This window comes from Corvus moneduloides, chromosome 2 (genome assembly GCF_009650955.1).
Source record: "Corvus moneduloides isolate bCorMon1 chromosome 2, bCorMon1.pri, whole genome shotgun sequence".
NCBI classification, from domain to species: Eukaryota; Metazoa; Chordata; class Aves; order Passeriformes; family Corvidae; genus Corvus; species Corvus moneduloides.
In genome coordinates this window covers 58,641,096-58,662,676 of record NC_045477.1, presented here as the reverse complement: position 1 = coordinate 58,662,676, position 21,581 = coordinate 58,641,096, and the positions used below count along the sequence as shown (strand labels likewise).

General features: G+C 40.3%; 1 protein-coding gene across 9 annotated transcripts in view; it reads right to left on the bottom strand.

The window, feature by feature from the left end:
- ELF1 (E74 like ETS transcription factor 1) overlaps positions 1–21,581 on the bottom strand; it is an 89,386-nt gene that overhangs the window by 29,256 nt on the left and 38,549 nt on the right. For 6 of the 9 annotated variants that reach the window (XM_032099844.1, XM_032099839.1, XM_032099847.1 and 3 more), the window contains 2 exons: positions 9,566–9,875; positions 787–961 (listed from right to left, as the gene is read on the bottom strand). In XM_032099844.1, the coding sequence (XP_031955735.1) occupies positions 787–961; positions 9,566–9,637 (247 nt within the window). In that variant the 5' untranslated portion in view covers positions 9,638–9,875. Of the gene's footprint in view, positions 1–786; positions 962–9,565; positions 9,876–10,251; positions 10,566–19,502; positions 19,588–21,581 lie in introns of those variants that run through there. The other 3 variants (XM_032099843.1, XM_032099842.1, XM_032099840.1) reach the window with 3 other exon arrangements.

Here is a 21,581-nt window from a genome sequence, read left to right as displayed (position 1 = left end):
AGATTGTATCAGAGCATGTCTTTGGAAATAATGTCAAAAGCATGAGTGAAACCAGCAAGATGTCTCCATCCCTGGAGACAGTCCAGGTGTGGAGCCTAGTGACTGAAAGAAAATTTCTCTCTGTAAAGTATCTACCCTTCTTTTGAGACTTTTTCTGCAAAAGTGCTTCAAATACATGTATTCAGTGAGAGGTTGTGTTTAAAAAAATGTGACATATCTTTGTGCTTTCCTCTTGAGAATTGTTTTTTCTTTGGGGCTACCTTTTCTAACAGAATTTACAAAAAACATCTGTATTTTAGGTGTTAATCCTTATTAGAGAGCCAAAATTAATACTGTGCTGAGCATACTTACACCAGTAAGCCATGCTAGCATGCACATTTTAATTTACAATTCTATACCCTCAGGAAGTTACAGCAGTACATCTATTCAAGATGCATATTCCTGCTTTTTGGTATATATGTTTACTTAGGAATGTACCACCTATTAAGTAAAAGCAAACAAAACCTATGAAGAACAAAGAAAACCTTGTTGGTACTCTGAGCAGGACTCTGCCTTAATCACTGTTGATGGATGAAACTCTTCACCATTATCAGCTGTGCAACTGGAATTGCAAGCCACCTGCTCACAGTATTCATGTCATTTTCTCTGTCTTGTACAGAATTAACAGCATTCAGTACCACTCTTCATTTTGCTCCCTGTTGTTTTTTTGTCCTTAACCTTTCTTCCACCATTAGTCACAGCCATCTTGGCGCAAAGACATGGCACAGAAATGGTTTCATTGCCAACCTGTGAGGGTGATATCATCATCTTCTATGATTTGCTCTTCTGCGACATCCAGAGAGTTCTCAGTGATCATGTCACTAGGTTCATCCACGCAGGTTAAGCCAGAGTAGTTATGTAGGAGTTCTGCACTAGGAACATGCTCCACGATGACAGCAGGGAAAATAGATGGATCACCAAGCTGGGGGGGTGTAGAAAAAAAGAAACAACAAAATATTTATTAGATTGTATCCAATCTAACCACTTAATGAGTAATACTTCAATAGACCTATACTACACCACCTGGATATTAAACTGTCAGGAGGGAGTACTAAAGGACAAGATGATTTTTAGCGCACAAAAGCAAATAGCAGCAGTGTCCCACCAGCAGCCAGAGGCTGAATATTGCTGTAGTATCTGCTGTACTGACTGTGCTTCAGTACATAACACCAGACCTGCACAACATGGTTTTGAAGCATTAAAGCTGACAATACAGAGGAGTGGCACAGCACAGTAAGTGCTAGACTTTGCTGGCAATAATACTGAGTGAGGAACTTGCTGCTAACACCTTCACCTTTTGCTCTTCCCATCAAGCTGAGGGTGAAAGAGTCCTGTGGCTGTGAGGACTGGACAAAGCTCTCACAGGCACCAAACTTCCTATTTAACATTTAATAACACTATTTAATATCACTATTTCAGGGGCCGCTTGCTACAGAAGGAAGGGGTGTAATGGGTTGAAGTAAGTGCTGTAATACATTCCCTCTCTAATTCTAATGGCTTTAGTCATTTGACCTTACTCACACCACACCCCCCTCAGCACTTTCCTTCCTAAGTCTGCTTTTAGACATCACCCTTCAGTCTTGACAGTTATTTTGCATCAGATACAGAAGAAAAGAGGCAGCTGGAAAACAGAAATCAAACTGACCAGCAATAATAATAAGATGCACACTCTCTGAAAAGGCAACCACTCAACAGGAAGAGGTTTGCAGCAAATAACATCTACTACAGCCACTGTATTTTCCAAAGTCAGTCTTTTAAAATGTCATTTGCAGGAAGAAAGTCATAGCAGACTGACAGCAGAACAGGTTCAAAGAAAGTCTAGTGTAACTCTAAGGTTCCCCCACTACAAAAATAAAACGCATTATGAGTGTCTCAAGCTTAAAAACAAGAAAAAAAAAAAAAAAGTTGCTAAAACATATTTCTGAGAAAACCAGTATATCGATGTTGGGGTCTCCTCCCCCTGCCATGTAGCCCTGGGAGAGGGGCCCTGAGGGGAGACACGAGGTTTCCCTGCCCCTGCTCAGCCTCATTCCCCATTGGTTGTTTTGTGTTCCCTGCGCGGGCAGAAGGACCCTCGGGTCCCGTGATTGAGCAGTTCCTGGGCAGAGCCCCGGCCATGCGGCTGGAGAAATAAACATCTCTGAAACATCTATCATGAATCTGTCCATATATATATTTCTTTTTCACGGGCCTCCTGGTTTGACATATGCATGTTACAGTAATCCCCACTGTAACATATCTACATTTGGTCCCACCCTCCACAGAAGAGCACAGATATGTACAATCATAGAATCATGGAATGGCCTGGGTTGGAAGCAACCTTAAAGATCATTGAGTTCCAATCCCCCTGCCATGGACAGGGACACCTTCCACTACATCAGGTTGCTCAGAGTTCCAGCCAGCCTGGCCTTAAACACTTCCAGGGAGGGGGAATCCACAGTTTTCCTGGGCAACCTGCTCCAGTACTCTTCCACTCTCACAGTAAAGAACCTTTTCCTAATATCTAATCTAAACCTACCATCTTTTAAGTATGAAGTCATTCCCACCTGTACTGTCACCACATGCTCTCGTAAATAGCCTCAATCTTTCTTGTAGGTTCCCTTCATGTATTGGAAGGAAGGTCAAGTAGTTTTTTTAACCACACAAGTTAAAAAACCAAGGGAAAAAAACAACTGTATCATTGTGCCCTCGTTTAGGAATTACTCATCTCTCACTCTTGCCACTACACACACCGTCACAGACGGCAAATGGTATCAGAGCTATCTGCTCAACACAGACAACAGCTATGGGAGTAAGCCTCCCCTAGGGAAGAGTCTGGACCATAAGTACTGAAAGTAGAAAGTGCAATTAGAAGTTTTAAAAGGCAGTAATTACCACTTTAAATTGCTCTGTGTTTTGTAAAACATGTCTCAGAAAAAACTGTGGTAAAGGGCAACCAGGAAAAAAAGAAGAACTGAAATATAAGTATTTTAAAGGGCTTCTATCATGGACAGTCTCCTAAAAAAAAAAAATTACCAACAAAACTAAAATTAAAAAAAAGACCCAACAAATGATGACCTATTTTATCAAACATTTCAAAAGAGAGCAATATGGTAGAAGATCAATAAAAATGAACAAAGTGCAAACCAGTTAAAGCCCTCTTGTGCAATCATATCGCCAGATGACAGGTGTATATCAAGTCAAGCAGTGGGACAGCTGCCACGCTACACCTTTGTGGGCACCTCTAACCAATGCTGCATCATGCTGGAGCTGAGAAACCGTAAATCATTGATGGCCAAGAGGTCCCTACTGTTCCTCAGAAAAAGTGATGCTCACATTTTGCATCCTATTTGTTTACTGACCCTAACATCCTTGATCCTATTTGCTTCCAGGCAAGAATAAACAAATAGATTTGATTAAATAAAAGCTAATTCAATAAAAAAAGTTAAAGCACTGTAAAGAGAGAGGAAAGATTAAAAACTACATGCATTAAAAAGAAGTTCTATTTTCAACAATACATTCCATAAGCTACAAGGTAGATGGTCCATTATAGCCTCATTCCTGAGATACAATTATGTTCTAAAAATAGTTCAAATACCTCAGTTTCAGTAATATGCCACAATACATAACTTTTGGGATTTAAGTTACAGACAGCTGTGGTCCAGGCACTTGGACATGAGCTAGGAACCCCAAGGTTCCTTCCCAGCCAACAGACAGAAATGGTATTTCTAGGGCACAATTTCCCTGCCCAGTTTTAGGCTCCTGTGCTATGCTAGAATGAGTCATGGCCTAAAAACACCTATTTCTCTACACTGACTATGAAATGGTGGAGGCGTTGGGGTGCTTATTTCTGGTGTAGGCGTCTGTCCCCTGCACACTCGTCAGCAAGTGGCCAGCTTCCTCCCCGCCACATCTGCGCAGTGAGGCGCGCTCCTCTCGCCCGCTTCCACCCCTGCACCAGCTCAGTAGCTGCAGTGTCTGCAGCAACAGATCGAGTTGCCTGTGCTCAAGATAAGCTATACATTAGCTTCTTCTGGAGAAGAAAATTACTCTGGCTCAGCACTGTCCTTCTCTAATGACCAATGCTCACGCCACTGGCTTGGCCTCTGAGAGGACAAGTTGTAGAAAAATGTTGCAGAATAATAAACAAAACACAGATAAAATCAACTGATTGTCACATGCTTTCAGATCAGTTTCTCAAAGCCCTATTTATATTACACCCTATTCACTTTGCTATGAAACCTAGTTACAAAAGCCGAAACATCCATGTGTTTCTAAAATACACTTCACTACTGACCAAAATGTTTCCTATGGTACTGATCTGTGCTGCTTCAGACAGCTCAGCAGTACTTGGTTTGATTCGTATGATCAGATCTGAACTGCTCTGCAAGATTAAACTGTATTTTGACCATGTCTAGAAACAATCATCATACACGTAACTCTGATATGGTCACTGAGTATGTCTGCAGGCAGAGAAACCCCCATGGTAGGGCAATATCTCTTCACCTGAACTCGGTGCCAGACCATCCAAGGAAGCTGCTGACACACTACGCTTCCAAAAGACTGGAGACGAACAGAAAAGCATTCACTCACGGTAAGACATTTTAAACGTGCTTTTCTTTAACTTAATCACAGTTTTGAACTGGAAGAATCCCAGTAAACATCACTTCTTGTGGCCTTTTATTTTAAAACTGTTGTTACACCTGCTTCCAACTCATACCCTACAGTGGTACAATGTATGGACTTTCCTTCCTGCCATGGTTGTGAAAAGGAAAGGAGGGAACAAATTCTAATACGCTCCTATTGAGAAAAGCATTCACACAACGGCAAACAAATTTAAGTTGAAACGCATTTTTGTGGAAGTGGTCATTGCTTTTTTGCACAATATTTGCAATTGGTTATGACTGCATTAACAAGCCTTTCACTCAGTTTTAAAAGCTAATACTAATGTACACAGATGTACATATGGCTGTTGTGAGGTAATCTCACCTCGGTACTTTACTATAAAGTTCTTGATTTCACTGAGAGCACCTGAATCCCAGTTGAGAGCCAAGCTAAACCTTCCTCTAGTTCTGTTGTTTTGTAAGACCCAAAAATACCTTTGTGCACATTTGGAACTGCAAAAGAGCCCTTTTTTACTATGGCTCCCTTTGAAGCTAGTGTGTAATGAGAATTACACACAGGGAAAACATTAAATTAAGAACTACAAGGTAGTGATTCAATTAACACAAATTAAATTACCTCTCTATTAGCAAGATCACAAAATAATTTATTTCTAATACAAACATGCTTCTATAGGCCCTGGCAAAAAGGAGGAGTGCAAACTATCCCACCAAAGTTTAAAAAAAATTCCCCAAGTGTCAGGAATAATTTTCAAGAAATTGATACAGAGATCCACAGAAGAACAATTTGCATATCTTTAAATTTCTCCTACTTCTGCTGCTTCATCTTTCTCATACAAAATATAGGTACAATATGATACCCTAGCTCCAGCAAAGCTTTGACTTGGCTTCAACCCATCTCCCATGTCGGTGGGACACATAAAGCCATTGAGCTACTGCTGAAACCTTCCCAAACCTTAGACACCAAATCCCTGTAGACTGACCTTTACCAATTCAGAGGAGTGCAAACTTCATACAGATGCTGAAGTCCATGGAAAGCCCCATCAGCAGCATGAAAGCATTGGTTATACTCCATAATTCCCTGAAAACTGAACCCTGTCCTGCTCCAGGGGCTGAAGGCAGCAATCTTCCTTCCTGCTCTCTAATTCTTCTACTGTGTTTGACATGCTGACAAGGTGTTTCTTTTTTTCTCTGAAAATTGTCTCATGAACTGTCACCAACTGACAGAAGATCAAAACACATTCCATTTTCATGTGTTTCAAAACACATTTCCATTCCATCCTGGCCATGGAAATGGAATATAAGGAAGCGGATTTCTTCTGCTTTGGAGGTACTGTCTTCTCATACTACAAGTCTTTAAGGATGACAACTTGTCCCAGGACTATGGTGACTAGCTTCTAACTGGTGTGGAATAAATTTTGTGCAAGTGAATGATGGGTGGGAAGAAATGTATGCAATTGATAGTAGAAGGAAAAGCTATATGAGAAAAAAAAGGAGAAAGCAACCTCTGGGAAAGACCAACTGTCTTTTTAACCAAACAACAGAATCCAGACTCACAATACAGATGGCCATCTATAGTAAAAAAAACAAACATAAGGAAAAAAAAAAAACAAAAAACAAATAAAACACCCCAGAAAACTAAACAGAATGAGACAAAGTGACCTTAGTGACTAGAAAACAGCCTTTGGTTTTCCCCTGCTGAAGGTGTCTGTGCAGAGGCAGCCTCTTGACTTTAAAGGTGTTCCCATTGCCAGCATCTGAGAAGTGACCAAATTGCACAAAGGGATGCTGAAGGCAGACATACGATGCTTGCTTTTCTGGGAAGACAGCCTCATTACAGATTTCATATTTTCCTTAAAGTCTTCATAAAACTGAAAGTGGATAAGGGGGGAGGAACCTTCTGCAGGAGCTGGAAATACCAAAAAAATGTAGACTTCCATCTTGACCAGCTGGCTTAATCTTTCTGAAAGCCCATGGCAATATCAGGGAATGTGGAAGAGCAAACCTAGGCATAAGATAATGGTGCAGAAGTCATGACTCAACCTAAGGTCTTGGACCCCTCTTTATCAGAAGGGAAGAGAGAAACATCCCTCAGAGATATAGAAGGGGTCTTCAGGCACAGGTTACTACACGCATCAGAGCCACCTGAGAGAGCACAGCCCGACACAGAGCAGTCATGCTGGGAACCATGTTAGCAATTTAATTGTTGTAATGATTCAACTTGTCCCTGGCACCATTTAAAACTTCCTACTAGGGATCTAGACACTGTGGCTGCTTTTATTCAGCTTTTTAAATTAAGAATGTCCTTATCAAATATCACATTAGCTGTAAGTCCACAAAGGATTAAATGAAAAGGCATTGAAAGAAGAAGCTGCAGATAGGAAGAGAAGCAGGTTTAGACAGCGGCATTGACTCAGCCAAAGCCTGTAGGAACTTCTGCCAGTTTTATGTGTGCAGTCTCTCCTTGTCTCCCAACAACAACAAAAAAAACCCAAACAAACAAAACAAAAACACAGAAAGGAAGAAAAAGCAAACTCTCTATTTTAACCAGATTCCTGACATGTAGCAGGAGCCAGACAGGTTATCAGTAGCCTTAGCCCAAGACACTTGTTCCCTTCTGAAAATTACAAGGGTATTTTCATTTCATTTCTTCCTCACCACAGATCTACTGTGTGGTAAGCGAACCCTCCAAGAAAAACAAAAAATTTAAAAATCTTTTCTAAACTGCAAAAGATAAAGCTGATAAGAGCAAGCCTTTCCCGTTCACACGGGTCCATGTGACTGAGCCCCTCCCATTGGCATCTGCTGCTGAATGCTTACATTTGCAAATGGACTGTTCATAATTTATGGTTGTTTAACCAAGACTTAAAAAAAAAAAATTAAACAAAATAGCCATGAATTATGACTTCCCTGAAATAGTGAGCATAGCTGCCTCTTAGACCCCGAACCTCTCCCCACAGCTGTTCATGTCCCAACAGCTCTTGGCACAAGAGAGCTACAGGCAAAGCTTTGACAAGAAAAGCACCAAAGTTCTTACAATGCCAGCTTGTGGGGGCATTGCAAAAATAATTATCCAAAGATGAGTTAAATGACACCTTTTGTATAGGATGAAGATCCAAAAAAAATGCTTTTGCCCAACATAGACCACTTAGAGAGCTAAAATTTTTGCGAAGTACACAAATTGCATTATCCATCCCTAAATACAACTAATCTAAGAATTTAAAAACTTTAGGAGTAGCAATAGCTCCTATGTGGTAAGAAGCAAGTCAATCAAGTATAAGCAAGAAGCAGTCTTTTTGGGCTAATGTACTATGAACCCTAGGCCAAACTAAACCTTGCACCAGCTTCCCAGGAGGGAAGCTTCCCTGTGTAGGGCTTCTCTTCTACAACTGAGTATTTAAGATTTTACTTCGGGTAGCCAACTAGGTGGCTACCTGCATCTTTGATATCTGAACTAAGTGAACTCAGTGATTTAAAAGGAGCTTGCATCTGACTGCAGCAATGGCCTTCCTGCTATGCACCCTCTATCTCTGGCCTTTTGCATCTTTGATTTCATCACCTTTTCGGTATGCTGCAGGGCATCTTCTTTTCTTGGACTTCATCTAGAGCAGAATTTAGTGGGGTTATGAGATAAACATCGAGGTTGAGTTTGTTCTGAAGCTGGAGAAAGCTCTGTTTAGAAAGGTTTTACTGTCCTGTTGAGCTCTCTTTAGTATTTTTAAGGTTTTTCAGGTAAGCATCTGAAGAAATTGCAAGAAGCAGAATGCACGGCTAAACAGAACAAAACCACGTGTGCTCTCACTACCCCTCCCAGGAACCACACTGAAGTAGCCCTCCCTACCTCAATTCTCCCCTCTCCTATTGGCTTGTAAAGTAAGGCCAGCAATTAACAACCAGCAGAGATAATAAGTAAGGCTTGTTCTCAACTACACTTGTGCAATTCCCATATCTAAATCCCCAGGCTACCACAAGCTCTGGAAAAATACAGGGAAGGAAGTTACATTACTAATTCCACTCAAAACTGAGTTAGCACTTTAGACAGACAACACTCAGTTCATTGAAATGATCGCATGACTCTGACAGCAGAAACAGGGCAGTGACCCAGCCAGATATTAGGCCATACAGAAAACCAGAGACAAGATAATAAAGCTGAAAGTGGGGCTTTTTTTTAAAGAGAGGAGAGTAAATGCTTTTCACTCTAACAAAAGAAGAACAGTTTGTCATGGCACTTAGCCTTTTAAGAACTGTTTCTCCACAGCACTCAGACACCTAATTTCTTGTTAATAAATGCAAGCTCTAATATTAACCAAGCTGTAATATTAGCTGCATGATTTTTACAATAGGAATCCTACACTGAAGCTTCAGAACTCACCTAAATGAAAGTCTGCTCATGTAGAAACAGACGTATTTTCCCTGCAGTGTAAAAGAAACCAATTGAAATTACCTTCAAGCTTATTTCTGAATAACCAGCATACAGTAACACAATTTAGAAACCAATCTGTAAATAACAGTGAACAGGTACATACTGCACCTTCCAGTCATCTGCAGTGTGACCATTACTTCTACTCAGAATTTTATCCTAGCGCACTAGAGAAGTTGAAACTACTATAAAATACCGTAATTTTGGGAATTCTACATCACATATGCATGGATTCTACTGGCACAAATCAGAAAAACAGGAAAAACATTTTGGGAGGAGGATATCTCTGCAATACTGCAGAGGTTATAACATTTCAACCAATTTCTGTTCTGTGCATGCAAGTTACAGGAAGCAACAGGAAGCTTTTGAAACAGCACAAAGATCTGCTGCAACAATAATGACCTCAATGTTTCCTTTTTGTGTTTTACACCACATTTTTTCCTCGTGTTTCATAATACTCTTAGAAACCATATTTGTACAAGTTGGTGCTTACACCGTCCCATACCTGCTGCTCATCCTCCATGACGTTGCTGGCAAATTCAAACACAAGCTCATTCTGCTGTACAACTGCTGCCATAATAACGCATTCCCAGGTCTCAGCTCCACATACAAAGAAAAATGTTCTTGAATGTGAAAGAACAGAGAGCTTCACTGAGGTCCAGCTGGGCAGAAAGGCAGGATCACAAAATGAATCGAGTATCAGTGTTCGTATTTCTTAGATCATCAGTGTTCCTGGGTTCTTCTCTTCTCAAAGCAAAACAAACCAAGGCAAATCCTTTCCTGAATTGTTCTTGCCACCTCAATAGCCTTTAACACTGTGAAGGGAAAAATTAAAAAATTATCATTAAAAAATGATTACTTTAGCAATGTGAAATAGTAGCAGTGGTAATAAAGCTTTCCGCATATTATAACTGTTCTATCTACGTCCAAGGAAGTCAGACACCTTTTTGTCTCCAAAAGTCTCTTTTACTGATTAATGTATGTGAACTTTCATTCCCAGAAACAGAACTGTTTCAGGAAATAAGACATCAAAGTGTTTCATATTAAAAGCATGAGACTAAGGAAAAGTTAAAAAAGTTAACAAGAAGAAAATCCGTATTTTCATTTGATTTGGATATGCAGTTTTCACATTCATTAGTACCTCTCATCCTCACAGTTTCTTCAAAGTAAAAATACAAAACTTAGACTGACCTACTCAGCTGTAGGATATCCCAAGTATATCACATTTCTTCTTCACACACAGTTCAAATTCAGCAAAGTTGTTGTTTTGCAAGTCAAATGCTCTGGATCTTGAATCCCCATGTCAAAATGACAAAACCAATAAATAAATTCTTTGTACAATCCACAGAGTCCCCACGTTCCTGCATGAAGCAGATCTTCAGCTTCATGTTAAAAATGCGCTGTAAATGTACCCTTATCTCTACCAGAGTCTCGCAAGCAGCCGGAAGGAAACAGCACTGACCACGTCATGGCAAATTAGAACCGGCAAAAAAACTGCACAGTACAAAGAAAAAAAAAAAAATCCCCAACTACAGAATGTAAACAGCTTCAGTGAAGGGCTGAGCGCCCACAGCTCCCATGCTGTTACTTACTCATCGGGCCAAAGGTAAACGCGGTTAAGGTGAGCTGACCAAGAGGTTGCTGCACCACCTCTGGGGAAAGAGGAGAGCGCAAAAGAACTCTTCGTGTACAACTCAAGTGACCCATACATTAATTAAAAAATCTACCATTTCTAAAGAATAACAGAAACAGGTGTCTAAAATTAGAAACCTAAGGAGTATGTTGGTGCCTAGGAATTTAAATCCATATATTTTAAAGGAAGCAAAATGTGTGGTTCCTAGCTTTTTGAGCAAAATTCTTTAAACTGCCTTTGATTAGGAGATGCTGTGACAAAAGAATAAGGGGCAGAGGTCTAACACGTACCCATCCAGAGTGAGACCCCCAGGAAAACCAACTTCAGTGCCACTGGTGAGGATTAGCAGCTGCCTTTGTACAGGAGGTTTAACTTTGCCTTGTTTTTACAGTAGGCTGAAACTCAAAAAAATGAAGAGCATCTTCCTCTCCCCAGTGCCAAGCAATTTAATTAGGGAGGATCATGTCAGAGACTTGTACTCCCCTTCACTCTAGGAAATGTAACAGCTGTTTTTCCTATATAGATTGTGGTATTCCCAAATTCCTAAGTAGTGATGGCAGAGCATTTAGGCATTTAAGTCACTAGATCCTGCTCTTCTAAGAAATCAGGAAACCCAAACCCAAGATTATGCAAACAGGAGAACCTCCCCAACTTCCAAAGCACGCTCTAATTAGCTGTTAAAAGCTTTGTAAGAGTAGCCACAACTTTAACTATATAATATTTGCTTTAATGAGAGTTGTATGCACGAACAGAGAAGGAAGTACTGTAGGAACCATGACTGTTCAACCTCAGCACTTGCCATTTTAGTGGTTGATTTGAATAGTCAACAAGGCTTTCTCTATACTTCAGCAGGGTTACGGCACTGAAAGCATTACATGCAATCATATAATCCTGGGATACTTCCTTAAATCTAGTTAATTGGCCTTGCCTTTTAGAAGATGTGGATGCCATTAGGAAGTAGACACACATTGCCAGTATAGTGCCAGTATAGTGGCCCAACTTGGCCCATCCTAGACTCCTACCACCCTGTATACCAGCCTGAAAATAAAGTACATAACTATATAATATATAGTTTAATATTTCCTACAGACAGCGATTCAAGTGGGTCAATCTATGCCAACAGGGATATACCAACTTTTTCAGAAGAGAAGACAGGTTTGGAAATTTATTGAAGTACAACTTCTATTCTGGTTCCTGTTTAGGAATAAATTTTAACTGTCCAACAAGATTAAATAATATTTTAAGCCACACCCTCTACTCAGTGAAGAGCAACTTCACTGTAAAGGATCACAAGGCAAACAGGGGAATACAAGAACCTCCTCAGTTGTCCAAATGGAGGCTTCTGTTTAAATGGGGGTTAAGCTAATTGTCCAGAGCCAGAATACTGCAAAGGCTTATAATCATGGCCATTACACTGACTGAAGTCACATGTATGAACAAGGACTACAAGTCCTTAAGACCCAGTAACTTTCTAAGGTCAAAAACAACTAACAGACTCAATGTAAAAATAGGGATAAAGGATGTCTTAGAGACCCAGGCTACCCAGTAAGCTCACATATAAGGAAAACTGGAGGCGAAGCTACCCTAAAAAATTTTAGAAGTTCTCCATGTGCATTGGGAACTGACACTTTCTTCCATTAGTGCCAGGTTATTCATTATTCTGTAAAATATTAATGTTTTTCAGTAGATACTACAATACCAAAATATACACAAAATGCGTAAGACCCAAAAGCTGTGGCAGTAAACTTATTAAAAGCCATAAATAAATATTTCCTTATTTTTTATTTTAAAAAAGAAACAACAGAACTCTCAATGCAAAACTAATTATCATGATTCAATATGATTTAAGAGACTGCAGCAGCATAATGCATTTGATCCACACAAACACTACTTAAACCAGTCACACTTTATGCTAACATGAAACTCCTAATCATCTGATAGAACTGCAGGAACAGTCAGTCAAAAGCTGTTTTATGAATTCTGCACTGCGGTGATGCAGTGATGTGAGACTGTTCCTTCTCCCCTATACCCTGGCCCCAAAACCACCAAGGGCTCTATAAATAAAGTCAAATGATACATTCTTCTTACAAAAGAAACATCTAATGACAACATTAGTACCAAAGCCAGAGACAAGTGGGTGAACAGGCTTTAGTGAGCTTTTATATCTAACCTTGCAGTGGTTAGGGACTCAGACTATTATTGTTTGCAGGATATTTTTCATTACTTCTGTAGCAGTATATAGAAATAGCAAATTATCTACTGGGCAACAACAGCACAGCAAAATAATGCAAAAGTACTTTCCTTTAACCCATATTACTTTCTCTGCCATATAGAAAACAAGAGCAGCTTTTCACAGAAGCCAGCAGAATTCTAAACCAGCTGTATTTTCCTCCAAATCTATTTTTATAAACTGTGCTTTCATTATTCCAACTATCACAGGGTCCTGCTGTCTATAGGCTAACACAAACACGAGTATTGTTTTTGCTATATAATGCCACTTATCCCTTGCCTGATTTTACGTACATCTGCGAGTAGAAAATAAGTTATTTGCAAACAGCATAAAATGCAGAAATTGTATTCATATACACAGTAACCTTGACTACATACAAATAGTCCTAAGAGAAAGGGAACCCAATATACATTATCATAAAATTTACATCAAGTTTTCAGAACTATGGAGGAAGTAAGGTTTTGCTTTCATTTTTACTAATTGTTGTACAAATATATTATAAAAAACAGCACAGCAATATAAACAAGCATCTTAATTTTGCTTAATCCTTGAAACGGAACTCAAAAAAAATTATTTCAATCCCCCTGGAAACTCCCCTCACCCACTGATTTCAACACCTAGAAACAAGCTCTTCAATCAGCCTGTCAAAAAACGCATTCAGTCATAGTACATGCTACTCTGGCATCCCAGAAGATGCACTATAGGATTCTGTCCTAGACATTAGCTAGACAGCAACATTTTCCCTACCACTCTTCACCATTTATACCCTCCAGTTAGTCCTAGCTCTGCTGAGCCATTTCAATAAAGCTTGTAAGAAATACCTCCAGAGCCAACATTTTTGGTCCCAACAGTGAAGCTGCAATACTGCAACTAGGCTCCATGTTGGAATCCACAAATTCTCCTTCAAATCCTGATAAAATGAGCCAGTACAGGCCATCCTACCTCAGCATTCAAGCACTGTAATGCAGAACACCAAAATAAGATAATGGCACCACACTGGAGCAGGTGTAGCAGGCATCAAAGTACCAGACAGAAATCCAAAAATTTGCTAAAGGTCAGCTATGAGCTTGGGAGACTCAAGTCTTGGTAATGAGAGCATCCCAGATGAGCAGGAAGATGCTTCCAGGAAGCTACTGAATCAAGTCCCATTTAGGTTTACTAAAGATGACTGTAATCATCCTGCAATGCCTTTCTCATGAAATTAGTAAGATTATTCGTACATTTAAAATAAGAACCAGCTTAGCTGCTTTAAAACTCAAGTGCAGATCTGAATTCTGGCTTACTGATTAAACAATTCCACTCATTCAACACAAAGACAAATCACTTGAGATTGGGATTTCCCACTGATTTCCTAAGACAGTCTGCAGCATTAGCTCTAGCCTAGAAATGTCAAAGTTGTGACTTAACAGAAACAAAGTTGAACCCCTCCTCTACACCATCTTGGATACAGGAAAAAGAGAGGAGTGAATGAGAGGAAAGGGAAGATTAAAGACATCACCTGGAAATCTTGAACGGAAGGACTGAAAACTATCTCAGGTGAGGTCAAACACATGGATGGTAACCACAGCATTTCACTCAAATTTCTAACTCCATTCTACCAGTGGAGGTCAAGGACAGTTCAACCCAGAGTCAGTTCACTTTCTGAAGAGTCACCTCCCTTTAAGATAATGAACAAGTATCATCATAGAGTCAGGTTTTCTTAAAAAGGAGGGCAAAGCTGAATGATATCACCGTTCTCTTAATCCAGAAATCCCAGACCAACAATGATCTTTACATATAGTCCACACTAAGGATAAATGTTAAGACCTTAGTATTCTGTGTCATTCTTCATGGATTAATTTTTCCTATTCAGTAATATTACAAATTTGCACAGATCAAGGGCTTTGAACCATGCCCTTAGACCCAGGGCATCTGCAGTTGATGAAATGACAAGAACAAATTAACATATGTCATTTGGCACAAAAAGTTTTTGAAGGCTCAGTATTTCAACTGCTCACACAAATTAAAGGAGAGAGAAAAGCAACATGGTAAGAGGGTAGCACTGAGGAAGGAAAGAAACACCATAAGGAACAGACTCAAATCTTCTGAGAGCATCCACGTTGCCTAGGGCAAACTGTGCAAAGGGCAGCTGACATAATAAAGTGACCTTTGCTGAGCTTTTATTAAGGACAAAGAAATCATCAGTATCAATAAATCCCTGTTTTGTAGCCCGTCTGGAAATCAGCCTGTGTCACCACAGGCTCTCAGTGCATATGCAGCAAGGAGGACAGAGAGTAAGAGGGTTCATCTCTTAAATATAAACAAGCATAAAACCCCAAAACTGACACACAATTCAGTCAATATTAAAGTAGTGAAATGAATCCACTCAACATTAAAAGATGTTTACTCCAAAGAGAGCAAAAAGCACAAACGCAAGCAACAAGCTCTTTGCCGTCACAAAAAAAAAAAAACAACCCAAACAAAAATCTCATTTTCATCCTTTTTTTTGCAACTACCTCTTTTAGCCTGAATATTTAATTTGAGGCAAGATTCCTTTCCAGACTATTAACAGTAATGGCTCCAGCACTGTTTACAGACTCCCCCACCCCTGAAAACGCTTTTCTTCCAATCTCCCATGTTCCCTCATATTTTTTAAAGTTCCTTTTATTCAGCACATTTATGTAACACAACTGTTATACCCAAACCCAGCAACCTGGCAGAGCACTGCTGGGAAAGCTGAAAAAAATTACAGCATGATTGAGGCTTTTTTATCTCTGCATCCTCTCCTGCCAGCATACTCAGTGTGTCAAGGTAGCCCCAAATCAGTGTAGGTGTATAGATACAGAGCACTGTAAGTAATTGATTTATGCTGCAGCAACAAAAGATCAGCCTACCACCAACAGGCCAGGCCTAAAGAGTGACCTTAAAGATACAGAGGCGAGATAGGCTCTCCCCAGCTTTACCCAGCTCCTGAGCTCCAAAGTAAGTATTTGAACATCTGGTAAGAGCAAGCCTCCCTAATTTGACAGGGCAAGAGAAAGGGCAGGCTGGGTTTTAGTCACCTCTTCACTAAGTGTTTGCTCTAGCAAAGTAGAGCCAACTCAACAGGAAAAGTTAGCTGACCTAAAGCAAGAGAGCAAGGACACTCCAGGGGGAATAGAGAGTCCAAATCCCCTCTCCTGCTTCCCCACTCCCCAGGCATGAAAATAACTGGATTTTGCATTTCCACAGATTGGCTGCATAGCGTAAGAAGAGGTTAAGGAGATGGGACATGACAACTCCATCCCACCTCTCCTCCCCAAATCAAGTGAGAGATTGGACCTCTCTTCCTCCTTGCCGGCCAGCCCCCAGCTCTCCTTCCATCACTAGCCCCCAGTCAAAACTGTTCAGTGGATTCAAACATCATTCTGCAGCTGCCCAACTTTTGGCACATTAGATACCTAAAAGAGAAGATAGGGGGAAATTTTTAGAAGTGGTTATGTCACCACCTGGCTACCTGTATGGTTTTGAGACTTTTCAGATTGAATTTGGGTTACTGAAGCGTCAGGTCACAGATAAACCACTTACTTCAACTACAGTTAGATAAAAGCCACGTAACATTGCTGCACTGCACAGCCCCCACTCTACCTGCCTGCATGGACACACGCTCACACACATCGGCTGCAGTTGCACGACCCCGCTTTACAGCCATGTGCACATGCATCACATATACACCAAAGCACATGTATGAAATGTGTGTCCTTCTACTGACTTGACTTTTAACTTTTGGTGCAGCTGTTTTGTCTACCGAAGATAAAAAACCCCCACAGCCTCCCACATCTCTATATAACGAGAGGATACACAAGAGTCCTCCTTCTCTGCTTCCAGTTCAGTCAGCTCCACCCACTGCTGCTTATCAACATCCCAGTGCTGCTGGGAAAATATCTAGCCTGATCTTCCCCATACCCACTAAAATCCAAACAAACAAGATTAACTGGTGTCATCCCTCCCCCCCCCCCCCAAAGGACAGTGTCCCCTAGGCAGTACATGGGGAGATCATACAGTTTGCCAAGCCTGCAAGAATTCCACAGTCATTCTACTGGCCAGGGGAATGGAGCAGCACCAACATCTCAGGGCAGCATGAACATCTTGGTCTCGGAAAGCTAACATCTGTGCATAGGTACTGTCAAAAAGGAGAGAGGGGTTAAAGTCAGGCCTTCACCACCTGAAAAATGCTGGCCACAAGCACAGCATTACACCAAGCTCCCTGGCAACTGACAGCATGACTGCCTGTCTTTCTAAGAACTTCTCTGTAGGGTTATCTGAAGGTCCCTTATCCTAATAACCTAATTATGCGGAATGTTTATGGAAGCATGGCCTTGTTTAGCAATGTAATATGGATACAAGGACCAGCTGAAAACAACATTCATAGCAAAGGCCTGCTTCTCCTCTTGCTACTGCATAATGGCACACGTGAATGCCAATGCCCAATAAATGCAGTGGCTGGGAAGTGTGGTTTGCTGGTCCCAGACTCGTGGCAGTCACTAACTTGGTCTGCCTCTTGATTCTGCCTTTTGTAGTTAATTCATCACTATTGGTAAAGAAAGGAAAAATCAGGTGATCATATTTCCCAGCTGACAAAATGAGATAAAATGAGAACAAGGAGACATTCAATTAAGTCAAGAAGCAACTAGTTTTGGAAGGATGAAAGGAAATTAAAGGAAAAAGGAAGATATAAAAGGAAGAATAAAAGAAAAAAAAGGAATTAAAAATGCATTGGCCTAGATGTACTTGCTCAAACTCCTTGCTACAGACATGACAGAAGTCAAAAGCTTAGGAAAATTGTAGAATGTTTTAAAAACAGCTCAATGTAATAAGACCAAACCAGCCCCATTACATAAGGATTTCTTTTTAAACAATGGAAAAGAGCTGTCTTAACACATGACAAACCTTCAGTAATGCAGATTGCAATCACACATCTCTAAATGCAGGATTTTGCTGTCATTTTATTCCTGTTACCTGTTCACTTCTGGGTTCACATATTCTCCACCACAAAAACAGTAATATACTAAACACTGCAAAACCAGAATAGACGGACTACAAGTCGGATATGACACTGCAAGTGCCCACTTAGTCTAGTTCATCAAGAGGTAAGTGATACTAAGTACGGCAAGAAAGGAAAACAAAAGATCTCTCATTACCTCCTCTCCTACAACAATTAGTATATGCTATTTTATCCAATAGTAAATTTGCAGAGACAGGATGGGTTTTATGTCTTGTAATAGGATAACCACATTACCAGCATTAATAAGTAACATTAGTATCAAATATATCTTACTATTTTTCACACTGCACAAAATCTCAAAAAGCTGTTTTTAAAAAAAAGTACGGAGAAAACAGTAAATTGATGAAATCCCAAATCCGGTTCAGAAATTTCTGCAAACCAAATTAACTATTCCAGTGACACAAAATAAATGTTTTAAAAGGCACCTTTAAGTGGTTTCTGGCATTTAATAGCACCTTTTGTGGAGCATTAAGACCACAAGCCTATAAGCATCTATAACAACACAGCTGCAGATAAGTCAAATTTCACTGATTTCCAAGAGAAAGATCTCAATACAGAAAGAGTTGAAGGGCTGAGCTCCAAGACAGCTAAAACAGGATATGAGGAAACTTGTAAAAGAGGGGTGGAGGGGGGAAGAACTGTCTGACCCTGAAAGATTTTGCTCTTTTGATTAACACATACACACAGGAGAATGAAGTAGTGGCAGTGGGAGGAAGAAAGATCAGAGAAACTAAATATAATTGCTTTGGTAGGGTGCCAAACTTCACAAATTACCAGTTGCTAGTCTGTACCCAATATTGACTTAAAACTGTAAATTGTTCTTTAAAAACTATTTTGCCAATAAATTAGTAACACAGTCATTATTTTTAAAGCACCTGCAGGTAAAAGTTAAGTTTACCAAAGAAAAATGGATGGCCAAAAACAAAACTTTTTTTTTTAGCTGCACTATAAATGAACACACCATTTATATACGTTAAAGAGGAAAACAAAAAAAAAGAGGCCAGCAGAGATCAAGTTCAAGTCAAAAGTTTCTTATTCCAGGCAACCTCTTCCAGCCAAGCGTCAGTAATTCTAGATCAGGGAGTTAAGCTCCCACAGGACTTTTTCAGCATTCTGCAGAGGTTGCTACAGGACCCAACTCAGTAAAAACCCCATTACAAGTTCTGCAACACAGATTTTTAGCATTCTGTGGATTTCCTTTTGCACTTAATTCTTAAAAAAACTTTTATAACTGGACCATCAAGCACAACAAACTTGTGCAAAAAGAAATTCTAATAAGTTCCAAATTACTCTCTGACATAGCCATAGAAATGCTGTGTGATTTGCATTTCTATGTTTGAGTACTTGAGTAGTTTCAGAAATCTAAATTTAACTGATGTGCACCAACTAGAACAGGGCACAAACTAACCCACACAGAACCTGCTGAAGCCTCCCCTTTCCCAAACTCACAGATCTGAACTTCAAGCCTCAGTTTGGTACTTTGCCCTTGCCGGCGATGTGTATGTTCAAGGTTGCATTCGGCAAGTGCTAGGTTGAGAAACATGAAAGTGTCTTACCTTTGCAGTGTCTTTAAAAAATCTGTATGAATACAGAGCAGATTAGTCTATGTTTCTGTTGTTTGCCGCTCATTTGCTGTCAGCTGTCAGCAAAATGAACAGTCAAAAGCCTCTGGAGCAGGCTGGTATTAGTCAGCTAGACTTGAATTTCCAGTTCTTTTACATTGCTGTCTATTTTCCTCCATTAGGTTAGCCTGTCCTACCCCGGTATCAGATTACAGGGAGCCAACATTTATAGCACCTTGCAAAACAGTCGAACGTATCACATACCTAAGTCTGCCTATACCTGTTGCCCTCAATGCTTAACCCTTTCTACCAACAGGACAAACATTTATTCTAGAATGTATCACCTACAAAACATTTGCAGCAGAGGAGTCGTTTTTCCTTCTTACTTCACAGCTACAGGATGGCATGAGATTTCATTTTAGGAACTGCAGAACATAGGCAGGCCACGCCAAGAACAGAGGCTCCGAGATGCCCACAAGAACAAACCTGCAGACCCTACCTCCAGCGAGAACCCTGGTCTGGAAGCACTCGCCACTTATTTCAGCGGGTCTGAGAAACCCCAATCCCCATTCTGGATTCAAGATCATGTAATTACACTAATCCTTGTCTCCCTCAGACCTTGCTGTGAGAGAAGGAGGCAGGCAGGCGTGTTCTCAGCACGTGACCGGCGTGGTGCAAGGAGATGGTGTTTCCAGCCCACGGCTCCACAGCACCACTGGCTTCCTTCTGCCCAGCCAGGATGTGCTGCTGCCCTGGGCTTGGCTCTTCCACCACCTCCCTGATGGCTTTTAGCCCAACTTCCCTTCCTGGAAGGTGTCCTGCAAACCCTATTTCCACAGACTAGGGCCTACAATTTAGACAGTGGCAAGTCAAACCTGCAATGCTGAAAGAAAAGGAGTAGCAATCTCCCTCTTGACACAAGATGCATGGCCATCCCATGGCCATCAGCAAAAAACGTACTGCTTCAGAGGACTACACAAGGTACTTCATGTGTTATGACAGGTACCTTAGCTTTCCTACATGCTCATCATGCATCTTGGACTTTATACATATTTATTTGTTAAAGCTCTGTTTTTCTTACGACTCACCCAGGGTTGTTCAGGCATCCTCCTTCTTGGGACCATTTTGGTTCCAAGTGGTCCATTTTGGACCAGTGGTCCATTTTGCTACAGCTGAGAATATAAGGCAATACACCATTACACTCTTACAAGCAAGCTAACTCAAGAGAGCAGAGATGAAACACACAAGAAGAACATTAATTACATGCTGCTTTAACCTAAATCTTTACTTAAGTAACTTTTACTCCTTTAGATAAGAATCACAGACCCAATCAAGGCAAAGCAAAAAATGAATGGCTAAGAGGGCTTGTAATGAGAAACAGTAGGTCCATACCACAAAGCACTGCAACTAACACTTACCTATAAGCTACTCTAACTCAGCACTGAACAACCATTTTGGTCTTTGAGAGATTATACTCATTTATAAGAACACTTTTATTTATATTAAAGTTAGCACTGTGGTTAACAATGACATGTGGGTAAAATATATAGCTACATATATCAGATTTTCAGTCTTATGTATAAAACTTATCAGTTAAAACATGTTTCTGCAAACCATGCCTGAAGCTTTTTAATCTATTTGTCACAAAGATCCTCATTTAACTCTACCCATAAATATAAGAAATTAAGTACTCAGTCACACATTTCCAATGGTTATACCGCAGGAGTTAATCAGTGAGAACTTTTGCACCAGGCAAGAAGTCTGTTTTCTCCACTCTGTAACCAGGCAGAGTACCCATACAATGCCCCAACATACACCTTCCCTAAACATCCCCAAAGGTCCATTCAGTCACAAAAATTGAGATTACTTCTTTTCAGAAGTTTTTCTGAAACAGTTTGATGAGTGAACTAAGGCAAGTACTACAGTGAATTTTTTGGTTTTAAGGGCTTAGAGAGTCCAACGCTATTCCTAACACAGGCAGGGATTTATTCATGAGGTTGGGACACGAGAGACAAATCTCCATCAGCAAATCTCTTGGAAAAATTAAGGCACATCTTCTACTGTCAAAATCAC